The sequence below is a fragment of the Podarcis cretensis genome (assembly GCF_951804945.1).
Source record: "Podarcis cretensis genome assembly, chromosome: 16".
Lineage (NCBI taxonomy): Eukaryota > Metazoa > Chordata > Lepidosauria > Squamata > Lacertidae > Podarcis > Podarcis cretensis.
The window spans coordinates 43,942,388-43,969,777 of NC_137186.1; the positions used below are offsets into that span (position 1 = coordinate 43,942,388).

Genomic DNA, 27,390 nt, shown 5'->3' on the forward strand with positions numbered 1-27,390 from the left:
AAGCCATGGCTGTTTAAAGTGTTATTGTGGCACTTTAAATGGAGGGTATGAAGGGGTTTCAGTCACAGAGAGGTCCCTTTCCTCATGGGCTCTTCCTGATCCTCTCCCATAGAGATGCAGGGAGTGGGCATTCTGTGCTCAGAGAAACTGCTCTGCCACCCCCCAACCAGGCACCCCAGGAAGCCTCTCTTTCTCTCTCTCCTCCCCAGTTAAAGGACAAATGGAGGGAGCTGCCCCCAAACACATTTCAAGTCCCTCTTGGCTGGAGCTTGAACAGCTGCAACTGCTAGTTCTTAAAGGTTACAGAGTGGGGAGCAGGGAGCTGTCGCCCTTCCAATGTTGCCGAAATGCAACTCCCAGCTCCCTCTCTGGCTGCTAAGGCTGATGGGAGTTTAACTCCAAGAAAGCCTGGTGGGTCATGGGCTCCTCACCCATCTCCAGTGAGCCTCTGCATCTTGCGCAGTCAGCCCCTCCCCCAGCTTTGCCCTTTCCAGGCCAGGAGGTGGCAAGGCCTCTAGGCACTCTTCCAGGCACCCACCAATGTAGTTCATGATAAATCCCTGCCCTTTTCCAAAGATGAGCCCAGCCGGGTCCGAGTGGAATTGGATGGTCAAGTCTGGCGTGGAGGAGTAGAGTTTCTGAGGCCCACTGCTGCCCAGGTAGTGTCCCAAGATGTGGGTGCTGACGTCGTCTCCATCATAGACAGTGAGGATATCGCTGTTGCTCAGGTTCAGACTGTGCCGGGGGACGGGGAATGGGCAGGCAGAGAAAGAGAGGGTCACTGTGAGAGGAGTCCTTCTGGATCATCTGGTCTGGGCTCCAACCTCCTTCCCACAGTGGCCAAGAAGCTTCCTCCAGGCTGCCCACAAAGCAGGACATCAAGCATTTGCCTCTGATAAACCAATATTCAATGGTATATTGCCTCTGAACTTGGAAACTCCATGATCTGCTGCCATAGGAAGGAGCAGGAGGAGTGGCTGCTAGACGTCCCTGTGGTGAATGTGTCTCAGCAACAGCAAGAACACCAAAGGAGCCGTGCAGGATCAGGCTCAAAGCCTCTCTGGCCCAGCATCCTGCTTCCCACATAGGGCAGTCCAGTGCTTTCAGGAAGTGCGCAGGCTGAGCATGAAGGAAGTAGCTCTCCTTTGCTGTTACTCAGCCCTTCTGGATCAGACCAAAGGCTCATCTAGAGGTATATTTTGGAACATGCCCTATTCTTATAGAATCATAGACTTGGAAGAGACCACAAGGGCCATCAAGTCCAACCCCCTGCCAAGCAGGAAACACCATCAGAGCACTCCTGACATATGGTTGTCAAGCCTCTGCTTAAAGACCTCCAAAGAAGGAGACTCCACCACACTCCTTGGCAGCAAATTCCACTGTCAAACAGCTCTTACTGTCAGGAAGTTCTTCCTCATGTTTAGGTGGAATCTTCTTTCTTGTAGTTTGGAACCATTGCTCCGTGTCCGCTTCTCTGGAGCAGCAGAAAACAACCTTTCTCCCTCCTCTATGTGACATCCTTTTACATATTTGAACATGGCTATCATATCACCCCTTAACCTCCTCTTCTCCAGGCTAAACATGCCCAGCTCCCTTAGCCGTTCCTCATAAGGCATCGTTTCCAGGCCTTTGACCATTTTGGTTGCCCTCCTCTGGACACGTTCCAGTTTGTCAGTGTCCTTCTTGAACTGTGGTGCCCAGAACTGGACACTTTTGATCATAATTGGTCTTAACTAGTTTTAATATTGTATTTTTGAGTTGTTGTTACCCACTCAGGGACCTCAAAATGGAGAGGTGGAGAAGAAATCTAATCTTGTTGTCTGTGTGCTTGCTTGATCTGCGTAGCTCAGTTGATAGAGCATGAAACTCTTATAGTGTTTGATGTTGTAACTGTGTTTTTACTATTTTTTGTTGGGAGCTGCCAAGAGTGGCTGGGGCAACCCTGTCAGATGGGTGGCTTATAAATAATAGAAATTAATAAAAACCACCACCACCACCACCATCCGAGGGATGCAGGTTCAAGCCCCAAGCTGGGCAAAAAGATTCCTGAGTTGCAGGGGGTTCGACTAGATGACTCTTGTGGTCCCTTACAACTCTACAGTTCTATGATTTAGGCATCTTAAGATACTGTAATCAAATTTCAGATGAAGGAGCAGATTTTCTTCTATTTTTCGAAACAATTGAACTCCATTTGGACCCAGGATGGTGGAACAAACTTGTCAGAACAGGGGTTTTCTCTGTCTTGACCTTAGACTGTTTCTGGACTTTGCTTTTGAGTTGCCCCTGTGTTTTTACTATGGAATTCCTTTTTGGATTGCCCTGAGTGTGGACTTGGGGCAGCTGGGTCCCACAAGCAGTAGTGAAGGCCACCAACTTGGATGGCTTTAAAGGAGGATTAGAGAAATTAATGTGCCTAAGGCTGTCAGTGGCTACTAGTCACAATAGCTATGTTCTGCCTTAACGGTTCAGAATGTGCCTCTGAATGTGCAAGTAGCGTGGGGTGGGGGGAGCACTGCTGTTGCTCTGGGGTCCTTCTTGCAGGATTCCTGTGGGAAACTGGTTGGGAAGATGATGATCGAGATCCAACAGGCTCTTCTGCTGCTCTTAGCAGGCTGCTGTTTATGTCTGGATGCCATTTTCAAACAAGGTGGTGGACGGAATATTTTAAAACTGCACTGTTTTTAAAATTTTGGTTTTCTTAGAGTTCCTGGGCAATGCTAGAAACTGCCAGTACTTTGTATGTTGACACTGGAAAGCAGATGTCAAGGTTGAGCCCTGCTGTACAAGAAGCCCGGAAATCAAGTGCTGCAGTTTCCCAGAACAACTCAAAAGTTTGCCCAGACCTGTTTCGATCAGAGGCAGAAGTGGGATGCACATCCAGATCACTAGGAGAAGTTGCTTTTATGAGCCCCCTTGGCCCCCTGAGCTAGTTTGCCTTAGTGGTAGACAAGCAGGGAAGAACCAAGCCAAGTAGGCATGACTTGCAAAGTGATGAAATCCAAAATGCAAAGCAAGACCGTTCCCCAAGGGCATGGGAAAATAAAACTCGGATGTTCCTGTGCCTTTAAAAGAAGTCAAATGCAAATGGATTACAAATCTCAAATAAATAAATATGTATTCTGTTGTTTTATTCTTGTACTATGTTTTAAACTTCATGGATCCATCCCCTTCATGGATCACTGCCTTGCCACGGCGAAGGGGCTTGAATAACTCAGAGAAGCTATGAGCTATGCCGTGCAGGGCCACCCATGATGAACAGGTCATAGTGGAGAGTTTTGAACAAACGTGATCCACCTGGAGGAGGAACCGGCAAGCCACTCCAGTATCCCTGCCAAGAAAACTCCATGGACATAGACAACAAGCACCAAAAAGTTATGACGCTGGAAGATGAGCCCCTCAGGTCGGAAGGCGTCCAACATGCTACTGAGGAAGAGCGGAGGACAAGTACAAGTAGATTCAGAGCTGATGAAGCGGCTGGGCCAAAGACGAAAGGATGCTCAGTTGCGGATATGCCTGGAAGCGAAAGGAAAGTCCAATGCTGTAAAGAAAAATATTGCATAGGAACCTGGAATGTAAGAACCATGAACCTTGGTAAGTTGGATGTGGTCAAAAATGAGATGGCAAGAATAAATATTGACATCCTGGGCATCAGTGAACTAAAATGGACGGGAATGGGTGAATTCAGTTCGGATGACCATCATATCTACTACTGTGGACAAGAAACCCATAAAAGAAATGGAGTGGCCTTCATAGTCAACAAAAGAGTGGCAAAAACTGTACTGGGATGCAGTCTCAAAAATGATAGAATGATCTTGATACGAATCCAAGGCAGACCTTTTAACATCACAGTAATCCAAGTTTATGCACCAACTACTGGTGCTGAAGAAACTGAAATTGAGCAATTCTATGAAGACTTACAACACCTTATAGAAGTGACACCAAAGAAGGATGTTCTTCTCATTATAGGGGATTGGAATGCTAAAGTAGGGAATCAAGAGATAAAAGGAACAACTGGCAAGTCTTGCCTTAGAGATCAAAATGAAGCAGGGCAAAGGCTAATAGATTTCTGTCAAGAGAACAAGCTGGTCATCACAAACACGCTTTTCCAACAACACAAGAGACGACTCTACACATGGACATCACCAGATGGGCAGCATCGAAATCAGATTGATTATATTCTCTGCAGCCAAAGATGGAGAAGCTCTATACAGTCAGCAAAAACAAGACCTGGAGCGGACTGTGGTTCAGATCATCAGCTTCTTATAGCAAAATTCCAGCTTAAACTGAAGAAAGTAGGAAAAACCACTGGGCCGGTAAGATACAATCTAAATCAAATCCCTTATGAATACACAGTGGAAGTGAGGAACAGGTTCAAGGATTTAGATTTGGTGGACAGAGTGCCTGAAGAACTATGGCTGGAGGCTCACAACATTATACAGGAGGCAGCAACTAAAACCATCCCAATGAAAAGGAAATGCAAGAAAGCAAAGTGGCTGTCCAATGAGGCCTTACAAATAGCGGGGGAGAGAAAGCAAGCAAAATGCAAGGGAGATAGTGAAAGATACAGGAAATTGAATGCAGATTTCCAAAAAATAGCAAGGAGAGACAAGAAGGCCTTCTTAAATGAGCAATGCAAAGAGATAGAGGAAAACAGCAGAATGGGAAGAACCAGAGATCTGTTCAAGAAAATTGGAGATATGAAAGGAACATTTTGTACAAAGATTACCATAATAAAAGACAAAAGTGGTAAGGACCTAACAGAAGCAGAAGACATCAAGAAGAGGTGGCAAGAATACACAGAGGAATTATACCAGAAAGATATGGATGTCTCGTACACCCCAGATAGTGTGGTTGCTGACCTTGAGCCAGACATCCTGGAGAGTGAAGTCAAATGGGCCTTAGAAAGCACTGCAAATAACAAGGCTAGTGGAAGTGATGGTATTCCAGCTGAACTATTTAAAATTTTAAAAGATGAGGTTGTTAAGGTGCTACAGTCAGTATGCCAGCAAGTTTGGAAAACTCAGCAGTGGCCAGAGGATTGGAAAAGATCAGTCTACATCCCAATCCCAAAGAAGGGCAGTGCCAAAGAATGCTCCAACTACCGCACAATTGCACTAATTTTACACGCTAGCAAGGTTATGCTTAAAATTCTAGAAGGAAGGCTTAAGCAGTATGTCGACTGAGAACTCCCAGAAGTGCAAGCTGGATTTAGAAGAGGCAGAGGAACCAGAGACCAAATTGCAAACATGCGCTGGATTATGGAGAAAGCTAGAGAGTTCCAGAAAGACATCTACTTCTGCTTCATTGACTATGCAAAAGCCTTTGACTGTGTCGACCACAGCAAACTATGGCAAGTTCTTAAAGAAATGGGAGTGCCTGATCACCTCATCTGTCTCCTGAGAAATCTCTATGTGGGACAAGAATCTACAGTTAGAACTGGATATGGAACAACTGATTGGTTCAAAATTGGGAAAGGAGTACGGCAAGGCTGTATATTGTTTCCCTGCTTATTTAACTTATATGCAGAATTCATCATGCAAAAGGCTGGGCTGGATGAATCCCTAGCTGGAATTAAGATTGCCGGAAGAAATATCAACAACCTCAGATATGCTGATGACACAATCATGATGGCAGAAAGTGAGGAGGAGTTAAAGAAGCTCTTAATGAAGGTGAGAGAGGAGAGCGCAAAATATGGTCTGAAGCTCAACATCAAAAAACGAAGGTCATGGCCACTGGGCCCATCACCTCCTGGCAAATAGAAGGGGAAGAAATGGAGGCAGTGAGAGATTTTACTTTCTTGGGCTCCATGATCACTGCAGATGGTGACAGCAGCCACGAAATTAAAAGACGCCTGCTTCTGGGGAGAAAAGCAATGACAAACCTAGACAGCATCTTAAAAAGTAGAGACATCACTTTGCCAACAAAGGTCCGTATAGTAAAAGCTATGGTTTTCCCGGTAGTGATGTATGGAAGTGAGAGCTGGACCATAAAGAAGGCTGATCGTTGAAGAATTGATGCTTTTGAATTATGGTGCTGGAGGAGACTCTTGAGAGTCCCATGGACTGCAAGAAGATCAAACCGATCCATTCTTAAGGAAATCAGCCCTAGATCAAGCAGGCTTTCTCCCGGGTAGACACTTATCTGATAATACGAGAAATATAATTAACATTTTAGAAAAAAATACAAGTGAATATTAATATTAAGGCAGTTTTGATATTTGTGGACGCGGAGAAAGCTGTTGACAATCTCTCTTGGAGCTTTATGAAGAAGAACTTACAGGGGATGGGGGTTGGTCAAAGTTTTGTTAATGGTATAGGTGCAATATATTCTGAACAAAAGGCTAAACTAATTGTTAATAATGTAGTGATGGAGGAATTTAAGATAGAGAAAGGGACATGACAAGGTTGCCCAATCTCCCCATTGCTTTTTATATCGGTCCTGGAGGTCCTTTTAAATATGATTAGAAGGGACCAATTGGTTAAGGGTATACAAGTCGGAGCCAAACAGTACAAATTGAAAGCATTTGCAGATGACTTCGTATTGACATTACAGGAGCCAGAATCTAGCACTAAAAGAGTATTGGAACTGATTCAGGAATTTGGTCAGGTTGCAGGATTTAAGTTGAATAAGTTAAAAACTAAGGTTTTAGAGAAAAATCTAACAGTGATTGAGAGAGAGAGGTTTCAGAAGGAGACAGGTTTAACATTGGTCAAGAAAGTGAAATATTTGGGGGTTAATATGACAGCTAAGAATGCAAATCTATTTAAGGATACTTTTTTTTAACGGAAGTGAAAAAAGATTTAGAAATATGGTCAAATTTGAAGCTTTCATTGCTAGGCCGTATTGCTGCGATAAAAATGAATGTATTGCCAAAAATGTTGTTTTTGTTTCAAACACTGCAAATTTTGGACAAAATGGATTGCTTCAAGAAGTGGCAGAGAGATATTTCTTGATTTGTCTGGCAGGGCAAGAAGCCCAGAATAAAATTTAAAATACTAACGGATGCAAAAGAAAGAGGTGGATTTGCCCTGCCAGACCTTAAACTTTATTATGAATCAGCCGCATTTTGCTGGCTGAGAGAATGGCTGCTTCTTGAAAACACAGATATCTTGGACTTGGAAGGTTTCAATAATGTATTTGGGTGGCATGCATATCTGTGGTATGACAAGGTCAAGGCACATAAAGCATTTAAAAACCATATTGTTAGGAAAGCATTGTTTAATGTTTGGATAAGATATAAAGACCTACAGTGGTGCCTCGCAAGACGAAAAGAATCCGTTCCGCGAGTCTCTTCGTCTTGCGGTTTTTTCGTCTTGCGAAGCAACCCTATTAGCGGCTTAGCGGATTAGCGCTTTGGTGGACGTGCCCAAGGATTAAGGCTTTCTGGGAGATGAACTATAATGAAATGAAAAAGGTATTTAAATATACCTTCCTGAAGAAACCAGAGGCCTTTCTCCTGGACATGGTCAGCCAATTGGTGTTAAAGAAGGATAGAACTTTTTTTATGTATGCCACAACAGCAGCAAGAATACTCATCGCAAAGTATTGGAAGACACAAGATCTACCCACCCGGGAAGAATGGCAGATGAAGGTGATGGATTACATGGAGCTGGCGGAAATGACTGGAAGAATCCGAGACCTGGGAGAAGAGTCGGTAGAAGAAGACTGGAAGAAATTTAAAGACTATTTACAAAAATATTGTAAAATTAAGGAATGTTAGAAGGATGTTGGAATGAGGTTATGTGGTTTTAGCAGTAATGTTATAAAGGAGTATTTAAAGATGGATTGTTAACAGGTGAGAATGTAAAGTTATAATATATCAAGATAAATTATTAAGATAAAAGTAAAAATGGAAAGGATTTGCTGAAACAACTAATTGAACTAGAATACAAAAAAGGGAGGTGCGAGGAGGTCAGGGAAACAAGTAAATGAAAGTCAAGACATGGAAAGGTTGATTTGTTTTTAATTGTCTTTACTTTTTTGTATTTTGTATTTGTCAGGGAACTGACATCGGAGCCAGAAGTGGAGGCAGGGCTCCCAAGCGATGCCGGAGAAGGGCCAAGCAGGGAGAGAGGGAACTCATCGGCTGGGGAGGGAAATCAGCGTAACACCAGGGATAAAGGGGGGCGGTTGGGGGAATCGGAGAGGGGTCTCCAGGACTCTTTGCTGGAGACCAGCAGGGAGAGCACAGGTCCTCCTCTGCCCACACCCACCCTGCGCAGAAGAATTCTGCGCTGGGAAAGTAGGCGTAGACTTGGCGTCAAAGAGCTTTTGTGCTGGAAGAAGTTTAAGATACGCCCACTGACGGATTCTGCTAGCGACTGAACAGCCACGAAGTGAAGGGCTGTCCAGTCAGGAAAGGTTTAACCAGGCTACCTAGCCAGGCGTGGTGGCAACTTACGCATGAGCAACCCCATACATTCATTACAGTATTTTTTTGCTTCTTTTTTCTTTTCTCCCCCCCTTTTTTCTTCTTTTCTTCTTGTAACTTTTTCTGAAACTTTAATAAATATTATTAAAAATAAATAAAAAAGGAAATCAGCCCTGAGTGCTCACTGGAAGGACAGATCGTGAAGCTGAGGCTCCAATACTTTGGCCACCTCATGAGAAGAGAAGACTCCCTGGAAAAGACCCTGATGTTGGGAAAGATTGAGGGCACAAGGAGAAGGGGACGACAGAGGACGAGATGGTTGGATGGTGTTCTCGAAGCTATCAGCATGAGTTTGACTAAACTGCAGAAGGCAGTGGAAGACAGAAGTGCCTGGCGTGCTCTGGTCCATGGGGTCACGAAGAGTTGGACATGACTAAACGACTAAACAACAAATGTCTTAAAAACATATATTTAATTTACAGGAAAATCAAGTTGTTACAATGTGGTATGATGAACGTATGTCTAAAGAAACCAATAAAAAAGAACAGCAAAAAAGAAGAAGAAAGAACAGGAGCGGCAGGCAAAGCTCATGGCATGAAGATCAGTGAATCTCTGCATGGCAAGCGGACAGGGGACAATATCAGAAACTGGTAACCCCTCACTGGTCTCACTTCTAAATTCAACACAGTAGCAGAGCTTCTATTGGCCAGCAGAGGGTGCTGCTCTTCAGTAAATTCAAACTTTCCCCTTCAACTCAGAATTGATGGCAAATATTTGGGCGTGGGGGCAGGTGGAGTCAAGGAGAAACACCAATCTGCCAGCCAGCCAGAAAAGTGCCCCGCCATGTTCTTGTGTCTTTATGAGTAGGAATCATCAGCAGCCCAAAGCATTGACAGTTATCACCATCTGCTAATGTCTGCACACTAAATTGTGACTTCCAGAACACCACGGGGTTCTCAGTTCTGTTTAATAATTTTAAGGTCCTGATGCTGGTGGCAGGAGATGGGTGAAGGAGAGATGCAGAAGCTGCAATAAAAAGTCCCCTGGAGGGAGCAATGGGAAGGGCTAGCACCATCTAAGACATGGGTAGGCAAAGGGGTGCCCTCCAGATGTTGCTGGATTACAACTCCCATAATCCCTGGTGCCACTGGGCTGATTAGAATAGGAATCCCAAGAACATTTGGAGAGCACCATGTTGGCTACCCTTGGTCTAAGATGTAAATTGCACCAAACCGTGCTGGTCCACAACAGGAGAGAGAGCACTTGGAAGTCTCCTGTTGTGAAGATCTCAAAATATCCCAAGGGCTGCCACATGGAAGATGGATCAAGCCTGTTTTCTGCTGTTCCAGAAGGGAAAACTGGAACCAATGGATTCATATGATAAGAAAGGATGTTCTGATGCAACATTAGGAATAACATTCTGGTGGTAAGAGGTGCTCGACTGTGGAACAGGCTCCCTTGGAAGCTTCCTCATTGGGTGGGCATCTGTCAGAGACTCTTTAGCTGTGATTCCTGAATTTCAGGGGGCTGAACTAGATGACATTTGGGGTACCTTCCAACTCTACAAGTCTATGATTCTGTCTCCCTTGCATGGAATTCTGCCTTGCTCAGATCTGCCCCCACTCCTTGCCTCAGCCCATACAGCTGCTGAGGCTCCCTCCTCATCCTTGGCTGTGTGCCAGCTTAGCTGGGAATTTGATTAAAGTTCTTCTTGGAAGCCACTTGGATAATCCCACTGGAAAGCTGACATTTTATATTAAATCATGGCTTCCTGTCAAAAGACTGTTTTCCTGGTGACATTTATGCCTGGTAACACACAGTCCCTTCTTTTCTCCTAAGAGCTGAGGAGAGCACAATTTTAATGGATTCACACTGGAACATGTCCAGAAGAGGGCAACCAAAATGGTCAAAGGCCTGGAAACGATGCCTTATGAGGAATGGCTAAGGGAGCTGGGCATGTTTAGCCTGGAGAAGAGGAGGTTAAGGGGTGATATGATAGCCATGTTCAAATATATAAAAGGATGTCACATAGAGGAGGGAGAAAGGTTGTTTTCTGCTGCTCCAGAGAAGCGGACACGGAGCAATGGATCCAAACTACAAGAAAGAAGATTCCACCTAAACATTAGGAAGAACTTCCTGACAGTAAGAGCTGTTTGACCGTGGAATTTGCTGCCAAGGAGTGTGGTGGAGTCTCCTTCTTTGGAGGTCTTTAAGCAGAGGCTTGACAACCATATGTCAGGAGTGCTCTGATGGTGTTTCCTGCTTGGCAGGGGGTTGGACTCGATGGCCCTTGTGGTCTCTTCCAACTCTATGATTCTATGATTCACACAGAGAGCAAAAACCTTCTGATTCTGAGGACTGCTCCAAATACGATGAACAGACACTGCAGACTGGAAAAGGACCTACCCTGGATTAGAAGGCTGACCAAAGATTTGGAGAGGGAAGGGTGGGTAGGATCTTCCTTCAAGTTTCCTTCAAGGGTGGATGTAAATTGCCCTCTTCTTATTCTCAAATCACAGGTCAGCCAGAAAAGGTCGTGCTACTGCTACCCACACACCTGCCAACCACTACTGTTTGTGACCTGCAGAGCTGTGAAATCCAAAACCCCAAAGCCAGCAACTGGCATGTCATTGGCCCGAAGTGCAACGCAAGAGGGCACCCTTGCAGGGGTGGGGCGAGGGGACCTGCTGTCCTCTGACTGGAGCTGGCAGCCACCATTTAGATGTCGTTGCCAGGCTGTTGTAGCAGTTGCAGACTCCTTCTTTGGAGGTCTTTAAGCAGAGGCTTGACAACCATATGTCAGGAGTGCTCTGATGGTGTTTCCTGCTTGGCAGGGGGTTGGATTCGATGGCCCTTGTGGTCTCTTCCAACTCTATGATTCTATGATTCTATGATTCTATGACTCTTCAGAAGCAGCAGCTGGTTCAGAGGATGGGCCCTATATTGCATGTTAAATAAGCATAAGGTCTGCAGTCTTGAACTGGGAAGCCCCTTTGGTCCCCTTGAAATCTCCAGGTGCTGCTTCCAGAGGTGGAAAGCCTGCAGCTCACACTCGCAACTTTTCCGCAGTGTCCACATGACACCACTGGTATAAAAAGGATAGCCTGCATTCCCTACCCCCAATCCCATAATCCAGATTTTCCCTATCCATGACAAATCCAATGCATTATTAAAAACAAACAAACAAACAAACAAACAAACAAACAAACAGACAGACAGACAACCCATGCAGTTGCTGGCAGCTCTTTTGCAATTAACTATGTGACCTGTTTATGATGCTAAGCCCCCATCTGGAGTCCTCCCAACTCTGGGGTGCCTTCATCTCCAGCTGCTCTTTGGCCCCTGGCAACTAATTCCCAAGGATAAAATGCAGCCGTCCAATGAATATTCCTAAATGGCAGCTTCGCTCAGAAATACACAAATAAATTGGGTCTCCTGCTACATGTTTAATTTCTTAACATTCGAATCATAGTTAGATCCCATCCTTCCTCTATGAATTTCAGGGCAGTGTCCATAATTGTTTCCCCATTTCTTCCTCCCAATAAGCCTGCAGTGTAGGCCAGACCAAGAGAGAGGGGTTGAGCTTCATGGCTGGGGTTGGGGCCTTTCCTCACCCATTTACCTCTCTGTTGAATGTTAGGTGGGCATAGGAAAATATCTGCTTGTCTGTCTCTGTACCTAGACAGAGGAAGAGGAATGACTGGCCAGGCAGGGCCAGACTCTGGTAATATGGTACCCTGAGCAAGGACAACGTTGGGCACCACCCACTAAATATTTCTTATTTTCACAATAATTCCTTTTGGTGCAGTTGCTTTTTATGGATCTTCTAAGTAGATGCTCGTATCAGTATAGGGATGATGATGCTCCTCTTCTGCTCAGTGCCCTGGGGAGGGGGGCAGCTGCCCACCATACCCTGAGTCTGCTTCTGGGCCAGGGAGGCAGCTGTGCCAGCATTGGTCTGCCAGCCCTGCCCTGGTGCAGAGGCCATCTGTTTGCCTCCATGCTGCAGTCAGAAATCTCAGCTTGGTGTTAGATGGGAGGCGTGTGGATTTATTGCAAGACAAAGACGCATCAGGCTTAAATAAATGGAAGGCGGGTATTTACAAAGCCTTCAGTGAGCTCAAGTGGTAAATAAAGTTGTGGAACTAGCTCTTGCCTAAACCGCAAAGCGGCTTTTGCCAAGGGAATTTCTTTCTGATCCCTTCAAGCAAGTCGGAGGGAGGAGGGCGACTGATGCTAAAGGAGCTGCTCCATAGGAATCTATGCTGTCTGCCCTATTATCAGATGTGATTTGCCTGCTGTAGCTACTCGGCAGCATTTTGTGCATGCTCAGAGACATTTGTTTTCTCCATCAGTTTCTAGTGTATAACAAAGCTGTCCACTGCCTCATCTTCCTGTCCCTCCCCTTCCCCCTATGCCACCCCCCCACAAAAGATCACGGCAGCATGCATATAATTCCTTTTTTAATCATCATCTGTAGGGAAGTCTATACTGAGAGCCAGAGATTTGCTCAAGGCCTCCCAGTTTCCTGGCTTGAGAGGATATCTACACCTGGATCTTCACTGGCTAATCACAACCATCTCTCTGTTCCCCTGACCTGCTCCCTTGCTTTATCCTCCATTGCCAGACATCTCCCTGTCTCTCCACCCTCAACGTGTGGAGGGAGGCTTTCATATGTGGAGGGGAAGAATCAGATGCCTTAGGGGACTCACTCATTAGTGGGGTCCTGGCAAGAGGGGGCAGGGGAGACAACAGCTCTGTCCCGGACATCTCGGCTTGAGCCTGAAGGCTGGTCTTCTGCCCATCAGCTGATCTTATTTAATAGAGAGCCAGTTTGTGTCAGGGACTGGGCAGAGGAGGAGTGGTGGAGGCCGCCTCCCCATCCTGACTCTTTCAGGGGAGAGGAAGAGCGGGACAGTGTAGATTTACAACAGGGGTTTGAAGGAGGTAGAAGCTCAGAGGCAGATGAGGGGGGAAAACTGGGAAATCACGGGAGAGAAAGAGAAGAAGAGTTTGGATTTGATATCCCGCTTTATCACTACCCTAAGGAGTCTCAAAGCGGCTAACATTCTCCTTTCCCTTTCTCCCCCACAACAAACACTCTGTGAGGTGAGTGGGGCTGAGAGACTTCAGAGAAGTGTGACTGGCCCAAGGTCACCCAGCAGCTGCATGTGGAGGAGCGGAGAGGCAAATCACCACTTTACGAGTCTACCGCTCTTAACCACTACACCACACTGGCTCTCTGAGCATGCACATCCTTCTGACACGCTGTCATTAGAAAGCATTCCAGACCCTCCATCACCAAGAACCCTGTGAGCCTTAAAAGTAGGAGAGCAAAGAGCTCAGAGGCACATAGCAGCACCTGTAGAGGAGACGATGACCAATGAGGAAGTGGGAAAGAAGGAGGGGTGGAGATTCACTTGGGACAACGCCATTATCCAAGAGGCTGGGGTCCATAGCCTCTCTGTGTAAAGATTAAAATAAAAAAGGACTGCAAGGAACTTTTCCTTGTCTTTATCGTTGACAGCATCCTGACAGTGGCATGTACAGCATGTGAGCATTCAACATTAAATGTGCTTAGATGCTTTAAATGTTTTTAGTGTCATAGAAATTATAGAAAAAATAGAATTAAAATTTGAAATGTGTGTGAGAAAGGCTGAACAAGTGAAGGTTGGAAAGTGAAGGTTGTGATTGTGGGAGAATCTTCTGAGAAGGACAGAATGAGACACATGCAGGAGCTGTTGCTATGACTGTTGAGGGCAAAGGAAGGAGGGAAAGATAAGAAAGTTGTGATGCCTTGTGATTAAACCAGTATAAGCTGGAAGATGGAAGTCCTGCCATAGAACTGCCACTTTGCTTCCCTTTGCTTGTAAGTGTATACATGTTTGTGCCTTTGCTATATTTGTGTTGCCACCTCTCAACTCCTTGCTGGCTGAGGCTGTGTTACACTGGCCTTGCAACACCTAAATAAATGTCCTGCTTGACTGACAATTGGACTCTGGCCATCCACAATTCAGGAGCAGCCACTGAAAGGGCTCCCCTGGGTCATTCCCAGCTGTGCCTCTGGTTTGAATGGGACCAAGATGGGACCAGAGAGAGAAGGTGCTTACTTGAGGATCTCAGCATATGGCAAAGCCATCTGTCAAAGCCTGGGCCTGAGCATCCCCATCCATTGTGTGGAGGATGCTCTATAGGGTCTGAGCAGCACGTTTTGCTGCATCACAGAGAATGTCTGCTTAGTTATTAAAAAGTCTTTATCCCTTTCCTTTCCTTGCCTGCTTGCCTTTATCATATAGAACTGTAAGGTCAGAAGGGATCCCGGGGGTTATCTAGTCCAACTGCACTTTCACCAAGGAACTGGCTAGAGATAATTTACTTTATTATTTACTAAACAATATTCATATATTGCTCAACTGTAGGAAAAGCCTCTAAGTGGTTTACAAAAATATAATATAAAATATCAACATGTCAAAAGCAAGTATTTAAAAATATTCAAAAGATAAGGGCAGTGGTTAAAATCAGGGCAGCTTTGAAAGGTCCATTCTGCCATTTTGACTCAAAATGATATTCAGTTATATCCAAACAGACATGCAAGCCTGCTCCTTGATCTTGAGAGCCACCAAGCAAAATCTGGTCATGATCTCTTAAGAAGTGTTCAAATGCATAGTGAACAAGCAACTTTTCAAAATATTGTGTGTGTGTGTCAGCCTGTATGATGAGTCCCTTCAATGGAGCAATGCACACAGCCGAGAGAGGCACTCAGTCCAACAAGTAGGAAAACTACTCACAACTGGATGTCCAGGAAAATGCGCTTCTCCTCTCCGACGTGCACCCTCCAGACACAGTCCTCGCCCTCGGCATAGGGCTCTGGCCAGTTGGGGGAAAGGATCACCCCTGCCCCGGTGGAGAGCTCCCCTCCGCACATTGCTGTAACATCAAGAGAGGCCAGTGTTAAACGGCCAGGATGCAGCTCAGAGCCATTTGGGAAGGCCAGATCTGAGCCGCCTCTGCTGTCGTTTGCTAAGGAGTTGCACATGGAGTCTGCTCAGCCTCTGCTGAGGATGAGATCTGCTCCTGGGGAACCAAAAGGTAGTGGCAGGCCTTGGCAGGAGGCTGCTGTGAGGTGAGTGAAGCAGAGGGTGGCTTGCTCTGGGCAAAGGACAGAAAGGCCATCTGAGAGCAGCACAAGAAGCAGAGGTGCTGCTGGACTGAGACCTGGGAGACCAGAGTACTAGTGCCCTCTCAGCCAGTCTCAGCCTTACCTACCTCATAGAGTTGTTATGAGGATAAAATGGGAAGAAGGAAAACCATGGATACATTGGCTAGGGTACAAATAATATCACCAACTCTCCAATCCCTGTAGTTTTGTACATTATTATTATTATGCAAATTGTAAGGAGAAGGGTGAATCTATACATGACACACATATTGCACAGCAGCTGCCCACCCTGGTGGTTGGTCCTTCTGCTCTGGTGGGTGGGAAAGGGGCCCAAGAGTGGCGGCTAGCTGACCCATGTTGGCTGTTCAGTTGACTTTATGCCATTTTTAGTTTATCACATGTTCATTATTGTACCCTACCCTGAGATCTACTGTGATGAAGACTAGGCTATAAATATGCCTAGCAAACATGCAGAAATAACAAAGGCAAGGACCCCCTGTGTGAATGGCCCCCTGCAACCATTGTTATGCCCATTTTCATCCTGGTACAAAACAACAGAAAGAAAGAAAGAAAGAAAGAAAGAAAGAAAGAAAGAAAGAAAGAAAGAAAGAGGACTTGTGTGTGCGCATGTGTTTGTGAAAAAACATCCCCCAAGAACAGGTGAGTTGAAGCCCTGCGGTACAGAGGTCTTCCCGCTCCTTCCTCTCACCTCTACACAGTGGCTCAGTGTCATTCCAGTAGGGCTCCCTGATGTTGATGCACTCAATGATGGCTGGTCCTTGCTCCAGAGAGTGGCCAGGTTCACAGGTGAACTCCACAATGGTCCCAAGGTTGTAGGTGGGATCAGAGGCGGTGAAGTTCCCATTCTGGATGTACGGCTCATAGCAGTGACCTTTCTCAAAAGCTTGAAGGGGAACAGACAGACATTGTTTGCATGCACAACCCCCCAACTCCTCCCTCTGCCAGACTGGGCCCTCCTCTGATTGGATCAGGCCTTCCCTTCTGTATTCTAGACAGAGAGAAAGAGGAAAAGAGGAATAATGAGAGGCAGAGAGGAACTTGTAATGAGAGGCAGAGAGGAACTTGTAAGAACATGAGAAGAGCCTGGTGGATCAGCCCAAGGGCCCACCTAGTCCAGCATCCTGTTCTCACAGGGGCCAACCAGATGCCCTTTATGGGTAGCCCCAAAGCAGGAGCTGGGCACAGCTGCCACTCTCCCCTCATGAAACTTCCATCAACTGGCATTCAGAAGCATCCTCTGAGTTCCAGTGTTATCTGAGAGGGAGAAAAAATTTCCTCAACCCATACAGAAAGTATAAATAATTTGGGACAAAAGGTGAATACTAATAAAGAAACCATCCAGAAATTGATACAGGAATCTACTTTGATTCGACAGACCGCAGAGGAAGCCAGGGAAAAAGTTGCTGTTGTAGAAGATAAAGTAACACAACTGGAGGCAGAGAGAGTCCCAAATCTACTGAGGCAACTTGATGACCATAAGCTGACACTTTCTATGATCAAGCTCAAAGAAAAACAGACAAATTTGAGGATTAGAGCTGTACCTGAACTGGAGAAGGACAGTTTGATAGAATTTCTCACGCAGGAATTTGCTGATTTTTGGGAATTGGACTTGGAGCAAGAGGAATTCAGAATTGTGAGTGCCTTCAGACTCGGAAGGGGGGGGGAAGAAAAGAGTAGAATAAGAGACTGTTTGATCATCCTCCGAACTAAAGAAGAGGGAGATAGAATTTTGGGTTGGCACTAACTGAAGACTTTGGAAATACAACAGTCAAGAGTGGAATTTTTTAAAGACGTTCTGAAATATCTTTTGGATCTTAGGTCTAATTATAGAGATTTGGTCGACCTGCTGAGAAGGAGTAAAATTATCTTCAGGTGGGAGTTTCCCCAAGGTCTATCTTTCAGTTTCAAAGGAAGGAAGATAAAAATAAGATCAGTAGAAGATAAAGTGAAGTTTTTGGATAAATACGAAGATCTCCAGAAGGGACTTGGGAAAGAGCCAGAAGTACTGGATAGAAGACCATCAGACAGAGGACTAGAGCAAAGAGTATTGGACAGAAGATCATCAAATAAGGGAATATTGGATATATCAACATATTCCTTTGGACTGGATCCCCCAGTGAATGTGACACCAACAACACCAACAGAAGAAGAGCAAACATTGGGTGCAGTTGGAGGAAAAGCAGAGTAATTACACCATGGCGTTGCAAGTATTGAGTTGGAATGTTAATGGACTGAACTCCCCGGAAAAAAGGCGGAGAGTCTTCCATTTACTGAAAAAAGAACATTTGGACTTGATCTGTCTACAAGAAACACATGTGATAAGGCTACACAGGAAGATATTGGGCAATAAAAGATTGGGCCATGAATTTGTTTCATCGGATAAAGTTAAAAAAAGAGGAGTAGTACTTTATGCAAAGGAGAGCCTATCACCGAAATTTATGTTTAAAGATGAACAAGGAAGATTTGTTGCAATTGAAATTCAATCACAAGGAGAGAAATTTTTGATAGTAGGTATCTATGCACCAAATGAAGGAAAATCGGAATTTTTTAAGAAGTTACATGAGACTCTAATGGACTATATGGATTACAATATGATCTTGATAGGAGACATGAATGGAGTGGTGTCTACAAATATGGATAAGGCACAGAGACAGGTAGTCACCAAAGATGGTAGACTACCAAAAACCTTTTTTAACATGACTGAAAATATGGATTTAGTTGATATTTGGAATGAAGAATCCTTTGAGAAGAGAGGGAACTTTTTTCTCTGAAGCTAAAATGACATGGACAAGAATTGACCAAATTTGGATAACTAGAGGTCTGGTTCCGAAAACTAGCAAGGTGGAGATATGCCCCAAAACTTGTTCTGACCATAATCCGGTGAAGATGGAGATGAAATTGACACCAATTGGTTCCTTTAGATGGAGGATGAATGATACTTTGTTTAGGAATGAAGTGACCAAGAAGGCCCAAAAAACCTTGAGAGACTATTTTGAGATAAATATCAACACTACAGTGGAAAAAAGAATAATCTGGGATGCAAGTAAAGCGGTTATGAGAGGATTTTTGATACAACAGAATGCAATTAAGAAGAAAACACAAAATGAGAAAAAGGATAAAATCCTGGAGAAAATAAAGGAAGGAGAGAAGAAACTGAGAGCAAAACCAAAATCACAGGAGATCATGAAAGAGATAAAGTTATATCAAGTACAATATATGAAATTGATGAATCAAGAGATAGAATGGAAGATTAAACAGATGAGACAAAAGACATTTGAATCGGCAAATAAGTGTGGGAAATTGTTGGCCTGGCAAATGAAAAAAGACAAAAACTTAATACTATTATGAATTTGGAAGTGGAAGGAAAAAATATACAGAATCCAGTGGAGATCAGGAAGTGCTTCCAGAGGTATTTTAAACAACTTTATACACAGGAGAAGCAGAAAGAAATGGACATTGATCATTTTTTGAAAATAAATGGTCTACAGAAAATCTCCCAGGAAAATAAGTTAATGTTGAATTATAAAATAATGGATCAGGAAGTGGAAGGGGCCATACAGAACATGCAATTGGATAAATCTCCAGGACCGGATGGTTTGACTTCAAGATATTATAGATCTTTGAAAGAATGGCTAATACAACCATTGAAGCCAGTCTGTAATGAAATATTGGAAGGGAAAAGGGCACCAGAGTCGTGGAAGGAAGCCTATATTACACTTATACCGAAAACAGAGACTGAAAAGACACAGCTTAAGAATTACCGGACAGATCGTGAAGCTGAGGCTTCAATACTTTGGCCACCTCATGAGAAGAGAAGACTCCCTGGAAAAGACCCTGATGTTGGGAAAGATGGAGGGCACAAGAAGAAGGGGACGACAGAGGACAAGATGGTTGGACAGTGTTCTCGAAGCTATAAACATGAGTCTGACCATACTGCGGGAGGCAGTGGAAGACAAGAGTGCCTGGCGTGCTCTGGTCCATGGGGTCACGAAGAGTCGGACACGACTAAACGACTAAACAACAATAACAAATCACTGCTTAATGTGGATTATAAAATTTTTGCAGATATTTTGGCTAAAAGATTAAAAAAGGTGTTAGTAGAAGAAATTCATAAAGACCAAGCGGGCTTTCTCCCGGGCAGACATCTGTCTGACAATATGAGGAACATAATTAACATTTTAGAAAAACTACAAGTGAATATTAATACTAAGGCAGTTTTGATATTTGTGGACGCGGAGAAAGCTTTCGATAATATTTCTTGGAATTTTATGAAGAAGAATTTACAGGAGATGGGGGTAGGTCAAGGTTTTGAAAATGGTATAGGTGCAATTAATTCAGAACAAAAAGCAAAATTAATTGTGAACAATGTAGTTACAGAAGAGTTTAAGATTGAGAAAGGAACACGACAAGGTTGCCCAATCTCGCCGCTGCTTTTTATATTGGTCCTGGAGGTTGCAAATTATAGATAAGATGGATTGTTTCAAGAAGTGGCAGAGAGACATTTCCAGATTTGTCTGGCAGGGCAAGAAGCCTAGAATAAAATTTAAGATATTAACTGATGCTAAAGAAAGAGGTGGATTTGCTCTGCCAGACCTTAAACTTTACTATGAATCAGCTGCTTTTTTCTGGCTGAAAGAATGGCTGCTTCTTGAAAACACTGATGTGCTGGATTTAGAAGGTTTTAACAATGTATTTGGTTGGCATGCATATTTGTGGTATGATAAGGTAAAAGCACATAAAGCATTTAAAAACCATATTGTTAGGAAAGCATTGTTTAATGTTTGGATAAGATATAAGGACTTGTTAGAAAATAAAACCCCAAGATGGTTGTCACCAATGGAAGCGAAGGCACAGAAAAAACTCAATATGGAGGCCAAATGGCCGAAATATTGGGAAATTTTGGAACAAGATGGAGACAGAGTAAAACTGCAGAGCTTTGAAAAATTAAAAAACAAAGTGCGAGATTGGCTTCATTATTACCAAATAATGGAGGCATATAACTTGGATGAAAAAGTTGGCTTCTAGGTGGAAAAATCAAAATTGGAAACAGAATTGTTAGATCTCAAAATTAAGAATTTGTCAAGATTGTATAACTTGTTGTTGAAATGGAACACTCAGGATGAAACGGTGAAATCTGCTATGATTAAATGGGCACAGGATGTTGGACATAACATAATGATGGCTGACTGGGAACAGTTATGGACCACAGGTATGAAATTTACGGCATGTAATGCCCTAAGAGAGAATTTAATGAAAATGATTTACAGGTGGTACATGACACCAGTCAAGCTTGCAAAAATTTACCATTTGCCCGGAAATAAATGTTGGAAATGTAATGAGATTGAAGGTACATTCTTTCACCTTTGGTGGACATGCCCAAGGATTAAGACATTCTGGGAGATGATTTATAATGAAATGAAAAAGGTATTCAAATATACCTTTCTGAAGAAACCAGAGGCCTTTCTCCTGGGCATGGTCGGCCAATTGGTGCCAAAGAAGGACAGAACTTTCTTTATGTATGCAACAACAGCAGCAAGAATACTCATCGCGAAGTATTGGAAGACACAAGATTTACCCACCCGGGAAGAATGGCAGATGAAGTTGATGGACTATATGGAATTGGCGGAAATGACTGGCAGAATCCGAGACCAGGGAGAGGAGTTGGTGGAAGAAGATTGGGAAAAAATTAAAGATTATTTACAGAAATATTGTAAATTAATGAGCTATAGAAAAATGGTGGAATGAAGTTATATGGCTTTGGCAGAAATGTTAGAAGGAACTAGGTACAGATAGATTGTTAATGTATTAAAGGGAAAAAATAAGGTTAGAATATGTTAAGATTAATTACAGGACAGAAAACAGATGAAGATGGAAAGGAACTGAAACAGTTAATTGAAGTGGAATACAAAAAGGGAGGCGTGAGGAAGTCAATGAAACAAGTGAATGAAAGTTAAGATTGAAAATATTGGAAGTGTTTTTAATTGTTTTTGTTTTGTTTTGTTAATTTAATGTTTCATGTAGTGTTTTTGTTTTTGTTTTTGTATTTTATTATATTGTCATGTTTAATTCTTTTTCTTTCTTTTTGTAATCTTTAAACTCTTAATAAATATTATTTTTTTTAAAAAAATAGAGCGCCATGACTTTTTGCACCATCCATACATGAGAAGGAACTATCAGTGGAATTGGAACCAGCCCCAAGGTTTGCATAGGTAAAAAAAAAAGATTTGAGAGTAAGACAGCAGATTTGGTGGAGGGTAAGGTTTCAAAACAGCCCAGTGAGGACTGTGCATATTAGTGTCCACAGGAGGCTGATTCAGGGAAGGGGCAGAAAGCCAGAACAGGGGCGGGGGGGGGGGGGCGGGGCGGCGGAGAATCCTGAACATCTGCACTTGCTGCAGGTCCAGGGGCATAACCAGGATTTTTGTATGGGGACAGGGCTTTTGTTAGGGGAGCAGAAACAAGCTTTCTGCAGTATGATTGGTCAGTTAAGTATTTTTATTTATTTACTTGATGGGGGGGGGCAGCTGCCCGCCCCCTCCCCCTTTGGCTACACCCATGTGCAGGTCCAGCTTGTTCAAATAACAAAGGATGAATGTAGACCACCTTTCTGAGAACTCTTCTTTCTGTCAGCTATCTCTGATTGGCATGAAGCAAGGGAATTTGGCTGTCACTAAAGGTTTAAAGCAGTATTTGTCCTTTCAAACTTGAGGGATATGTCACATTTCTGGTGCTTGCATGTGAGAATCCATGTCACTCTAATTGATTTAGGGCTTTGCTTTGTCAGGATGCCTTTTGTGTGAGCAGGGAGGAATAATGAGAGGACTAAATGCAATCTTAATTATAACTGAACAGGATAGCAAAGAACAAAGCATCATCCTCTACCCAAACAAATGATTTTGTTTTAAAAAGATGACTTAAATCTGCTCTACTGGTCAGTTTCTATATCTCACTTGTTCCCTGTTTCTGAGCGAAGCCTCCTTCCTTGCAGCTCCAGAACATTTTATCCCTTCTAAAGCATTTGCATCCAGCAGTGTTTGATCTGCCTTGAGTATTTCAGCTCCAGGTTGCAAAATACCTGCTGGAGAACAAGCGGTAACATCACACGCTGTGTTGGCAAGCGGTGTATTAATAAGGACTGAGCTGGGATGATACGGAGATTGTGCAAAGACAGTGGAGTGTAGCAAGACAGATCCACAAATGCAGAAGAACACATTTTCATTCCTCGGGCTGCGGATTGCCTGACAAAGATGCAAAGAGAGTCGTGACTGCAACCCTGAGTCTTTTTTCTTTAAAAAATCCCTCCTGACGCAAAGCCAGCACAGATTCCCCATCCCCCGAAAGTTCCTTGTACACTGCCCAGAAACACCGCCTTGCCTCAGGTCTTGTTGTGGGCTTCTCCAGGGGCACCTGTTTGGCCACTGCCGGGACCATGGCTTTGGGCTGATCCAGCAGCCAGATCTCCATCTGCTCTTCATTCCCTGGTGAGGAGCTGGAATCAAGGAGATTTCTCTGCCTGGAAGGCCATTTCAAAATAATCGCTGACACCACCAATGTGACTGGAGACAAAGAGATACAGCAGCCTATGTAGCTGCTTTAGATAATGCATTTGTCTTTTATAATCTTATTTGGCTTTTCAAGCTTGCAACGGGATCCACTCTTTGCATTCAGTTTTGCACACAGAATACCTGGGGGTGGGGGGAGAGAACTGTTGTTCCCTACATTCTAGATTAGGAGCTGCCACTACGAGAGTGGATGATGCCCCCCTCTTCCTGACTCACACCACATTTCATGGCAATCTCCTGAGGTTTCCATGTCCAACTTGTGTCTCTGCACCCCTGCATCTACCCAGCTGTATTTATATTGCATATGTATTCCGGGTTGATGTTACAGGAATGAGAGGGTTGATGGTCCAAAATGCTCAACATTTCAACAGAAAAGTGGGACTTTGGGGGTTATATAGCCCACCTCTCTGGCTCAATGTAGGATCTGCAACTACAGCTCTTCCCGACAGACAGCCGCCTTAGCCTCTAAGAACATAAGAAGAGCCTGTTGGATCAGGCCAATGGCCCATCTAGTCCAGCATCCTGGTCACCCATGGGATGCCCCAAAGCAGCACCCAGGGACAAGAGCCTCTCCCCTCCTGTGGTTTTCAGCAATCACAATGCAGAAGCATTTCTGCCTGACTGTGGAGGCAGAGCAGAGCCCTCCTGGCTAGCAGTCCCTGATCACCGTCTCCATTCAGCAGTATAATTCTCTTTTAAAGCCATCCAAGCTGGAAGCCATCCCTGCCTCCTGGGGGAGCGAGTTCCAGAGCATCACTATGTGCCTCCCCCTTCAACACACACATACCTTCACTTGCCACTACCTCCCACCCCAAGTGCTCTTGTGCAGGCATGGAGTACAGCTGGCCTTCCAGATGTGGTTGGACTCCAACTCCTCCGGCTTGTGCCTGCTGGCCATGTTGGTTCGGGCTGCAGGGAGTTGTCGTCCAATCCCATCTGGAGAGCACAGATGTCCATTCCTCCTCTTTCCTGGTAGGGAAAGTGCCTCGGCCCTCTGGTCCTGCTGGTTGCCCTCTTCCACCCAGCCCAATAGCATCCTTGTTGAGCTAGGATCACTGGAACTGCCCACAAGACAGCTTTGGGGTGGTGGGCTGTTGTTGTTTCAGCCAGATTTTGTGGGGGCACAGGCTTCACCCCTGCAGGGCCTTCCTTACTGCCAGACCAACTGAGCCTTGTCCCCTTTATAACTGGACAGGCAAACCAGCAGTTTCCCCGGCGCCTGGCAAGTGTTGCAGTGAAAATTGCTGATGCCCAATGAGGCCAACTCTCTCTGCTCTTGCCCAGGACATTACAATCAATGCCTGGATTAATTGCCTTAATCTATCGTGATCAGCAGGACTGCAAAGGGACTCCCTGCTGCATTTCCATCATCATCAGAACCGCAAGTGGGGAGGGAATCACCTTCGAAGCGGATGTTGAACGTAGGGATGGCGCTGGGGTCCTCCGAGGCAAAGTCAATGCGTAAGGTGGTGCCCTCGCTGATCACCCCCTCAAAGGGGACGCTGTCGCTCTGGTGGGAGTTGTAGAGCACGGCCGACTGGTTGCTGTCTCCGTTGTAGACCAGTATGCTGCGGGTGTGGGGGATGGGACGGAACAGGCACAGGGTCAGGAAGGCCAGACGGAAGGTCCAAGGGCTCCCTCCCAGAATCCTCTGCTGCCACCTGTCCCAGCTTGCCTAAGGCAATTGCTTGCTTTCTGGGAATTGTCCCTCTTTCGCCTTTGGGAAGAAGGAGTCTCCTAGGTGCAACTCTAAGAATATTTCCTAGACTTGCCTTTAAAAATCTCCCCTCCCCCCAGCACCATGTGCCCTCAATAATAACATTATGATGAAAGGAAAGATCAAAGTGCTGGGACAGCAGACATGAAAGCAATGAGATCCAGCAGAGCTATAGCATCCCTGCACAGACACATCAAAGAGGAGGCAGGGATGTCTTCAACCAGTACACATTACCTGTTTGGTTTTCCTGGCCCTGCAACCCCCCAACCCCCTCCTATTAATGAAGCAATCATCTGAGCATGTGCAACAGCTGTCTCAAATGGAAACACCTCGTTGAACAGTGAAGTTTTCCATTTGGATGGGAGCTGATTTGAAGGGAAACCCATCAAACAGCTGCATTTTTCAAGAAACTACAGGATAGATATGGATTGTGGTTAACCTTGTGTGTATATATCTTCAAAAGCCAGTGGAGGGAGTCTGGGGGTTGCAGAGTAAGCAGCAATGTGTACTCTTGTCATGTGTGGGGAAGCATCATAGCTCAGTGGCAGAGTGTCTGCCTTGCAAGCGGAGGGTCCCCAGGTCAATCCCTGGCCATCTCCAGGAGTGGTTGTGTGAGAGCCCTTTCCGAAACCCTGCGGTGCTGCTGCCTGCCACTGTTGACAATTTTGGGCTTGTGGGCCTGATAGACGGGCTTGGTATACAGCAGCCTCCTCTGTTCAGTCCAATGCTCTCTCTGTTTCTCTAGTTCACATTTGGTTCAGCTCCCACCTCCACACCTACATTTTTTAAGAAAACAACAACTAAGAGCAGGGGATTACCATTAACAACTCTCTGTGAGCCCTTTTGCAACTCTCTCCATCCCATAATTTTCCTCTTGGTGAATTGTCCCACCCTGCTCATTCCTCTTGCCCCTGCTCCTGCATGAAGCCATTATTTTAGAAGGATTATACAAGCTGAAACTCTCTCTCCACCTATGTGTTTACTGCAGTCATAAACAGATGTTTTACTCTTGGATTTCACTACAGCTCATAAAGTTGCTTTATTGCCCATTACCAGACTGCATTTTCTAATGCTTCTTTAAACACAAGCGTCATTCCTTAAACAGCCTTGTGTGTTGCAGGAGGCCTTCTGTCGACTGGTGCTGCTCCTTGAGGCTTGGGGGTTCCAGCAGGATTGTTCTGGGGTTGGGAGGAGAACTGGGCTCTGGACATGTGGCTTCCAGGCTACCAGGACTGGCAGTCATGTAAGGAAGAGAGTGAACGGCCTTCCCTTCCCTTCTGTCACAGGGGCAATTTTGAAGACCATGTTTGTTTGTCAGACATTTTCACCAATACAATCCAACCTACTTTTCTCTTCTCATCCCAGACCTGTAGCGTAATCGTTCAGTGTGTCTGCCTGTTAACCAGAAGGTTGGTGGTTCAATTGCTGATTCTTTGATTTCTTTTCTTTGCTATGTTTGCACCTTTTTTGTTGTCAATAAATAAACAGTTAAGGTAATTTCCCTGAACAACTCATCCATCAGAATTATTGGGAGGGGGCAGAATTTTGCAGACAGATCTGGAGTGGGGCCCAGTGGATTTGCACATCTTAGGTGTTTCCCCCCCTTCCCCAGCAGATGCCAGCTGGGCCACAACTCAGAGATCTCTGCACTCACTGAGCTGGAGCAGCAGCTGTAAGGAGACCTCACCTTTGCTTGTCTCCCAGCAGGAGCCTCTCAAAATGCAGGTGGAGCTTCTGGTCCCCCTGGGTGCTGATGGTCCAGGTGCACAGCATGCTCTCAGTGTGATTCCTCCAATGAGTCGGGGCCAAGATGCGTCCGATGATGGCATTGTGCACTGTTCCTCCACAGGGTGCTAGAGATGCAGGTGGGGGGGGGGGAGAGAGACAGGTGTGTGTGTGTGATCATCAGACAGTGACATCTTGCACCAGGCACCCACATCCTTGCACTCCCAGCTCTGTATACCTGAGCAGATGGGCTCTGGGCTGCTCCAGTGCGGCTTGGAAGCATTAATGCAGGTCAGAACTTCTGGACCTTCCAGCTCATAGCCCAGGTGACAGTGGAAGTGTGCTGTGCCACCAGGATGCAGGCCCATGATGGTGACTTCCCCAGAATCTGGTCTCCGTGGGAAGCTGCAGCTCAGCATAAATACTGCAATGGAAGTGAACAGATGGGATTACAATCAGGCCCTGGAGGAGCACCTACCATGTCCCTAAGGGATGTAGCATATCTAGGCTGCTGGGTTTTGCAAGACCGTGGTTGTTGAGATCCTGTCTCATGAATATCATCTGGCTAATGGCAAGAGAGAACATAGGAACATAAGCAGAGCCTTCTGGATCAGACCAGCACCCCAATTGGAAGGAATCCAAATGTTCTGTATCCTCCAGGCATGCTTGGAGTTGTTCGGCAACCACCCACTCAATTAGCTTGCCCAAGAATGGAAGATTTGAGACTGGGCAATAATTGGCCATATTGGCCAGGTCCAAAGATGGTTTTTCTAATAAGCGCTTTAATAACCGCCTCTTTCAGCAGGTCTGCGAAGGCTCCCTCACAGAGAGAAGC

The 27,390-nt window shown here is 45.0% G+C and overlaps 1 protein-coding gene across 1 annotated transcript in view; it reads right to left on the reverse strand.

The window, feature by feature from the left end:
- The window catches only part of SEZ6L (seizure related 6 homolog like), a 188,255-nt gene that overhangs the window by 14,076 nt on the left and 146,789 nt on the right, over positions 1 to 27,390 (reverse strand). The window contains 6 exon segments of the mRNA XM_079957755.1: positions 539 to 735; positions 15,160 to 15,298; positions 16,240 to 16,434; positions 24,515 to 24,681; positions 26,518 to 26,683; positions 26,794 to 26,979. Coding sequence (XP_079813881.1) covers positions 539 to 735; positions 15,160 to 15,298; positions 16,240 to 16,434; positions 24,515 to 24,681; positions 26,518 to 26,683; positions 26,794 to 26,979 — 1,050 coding nt within the window.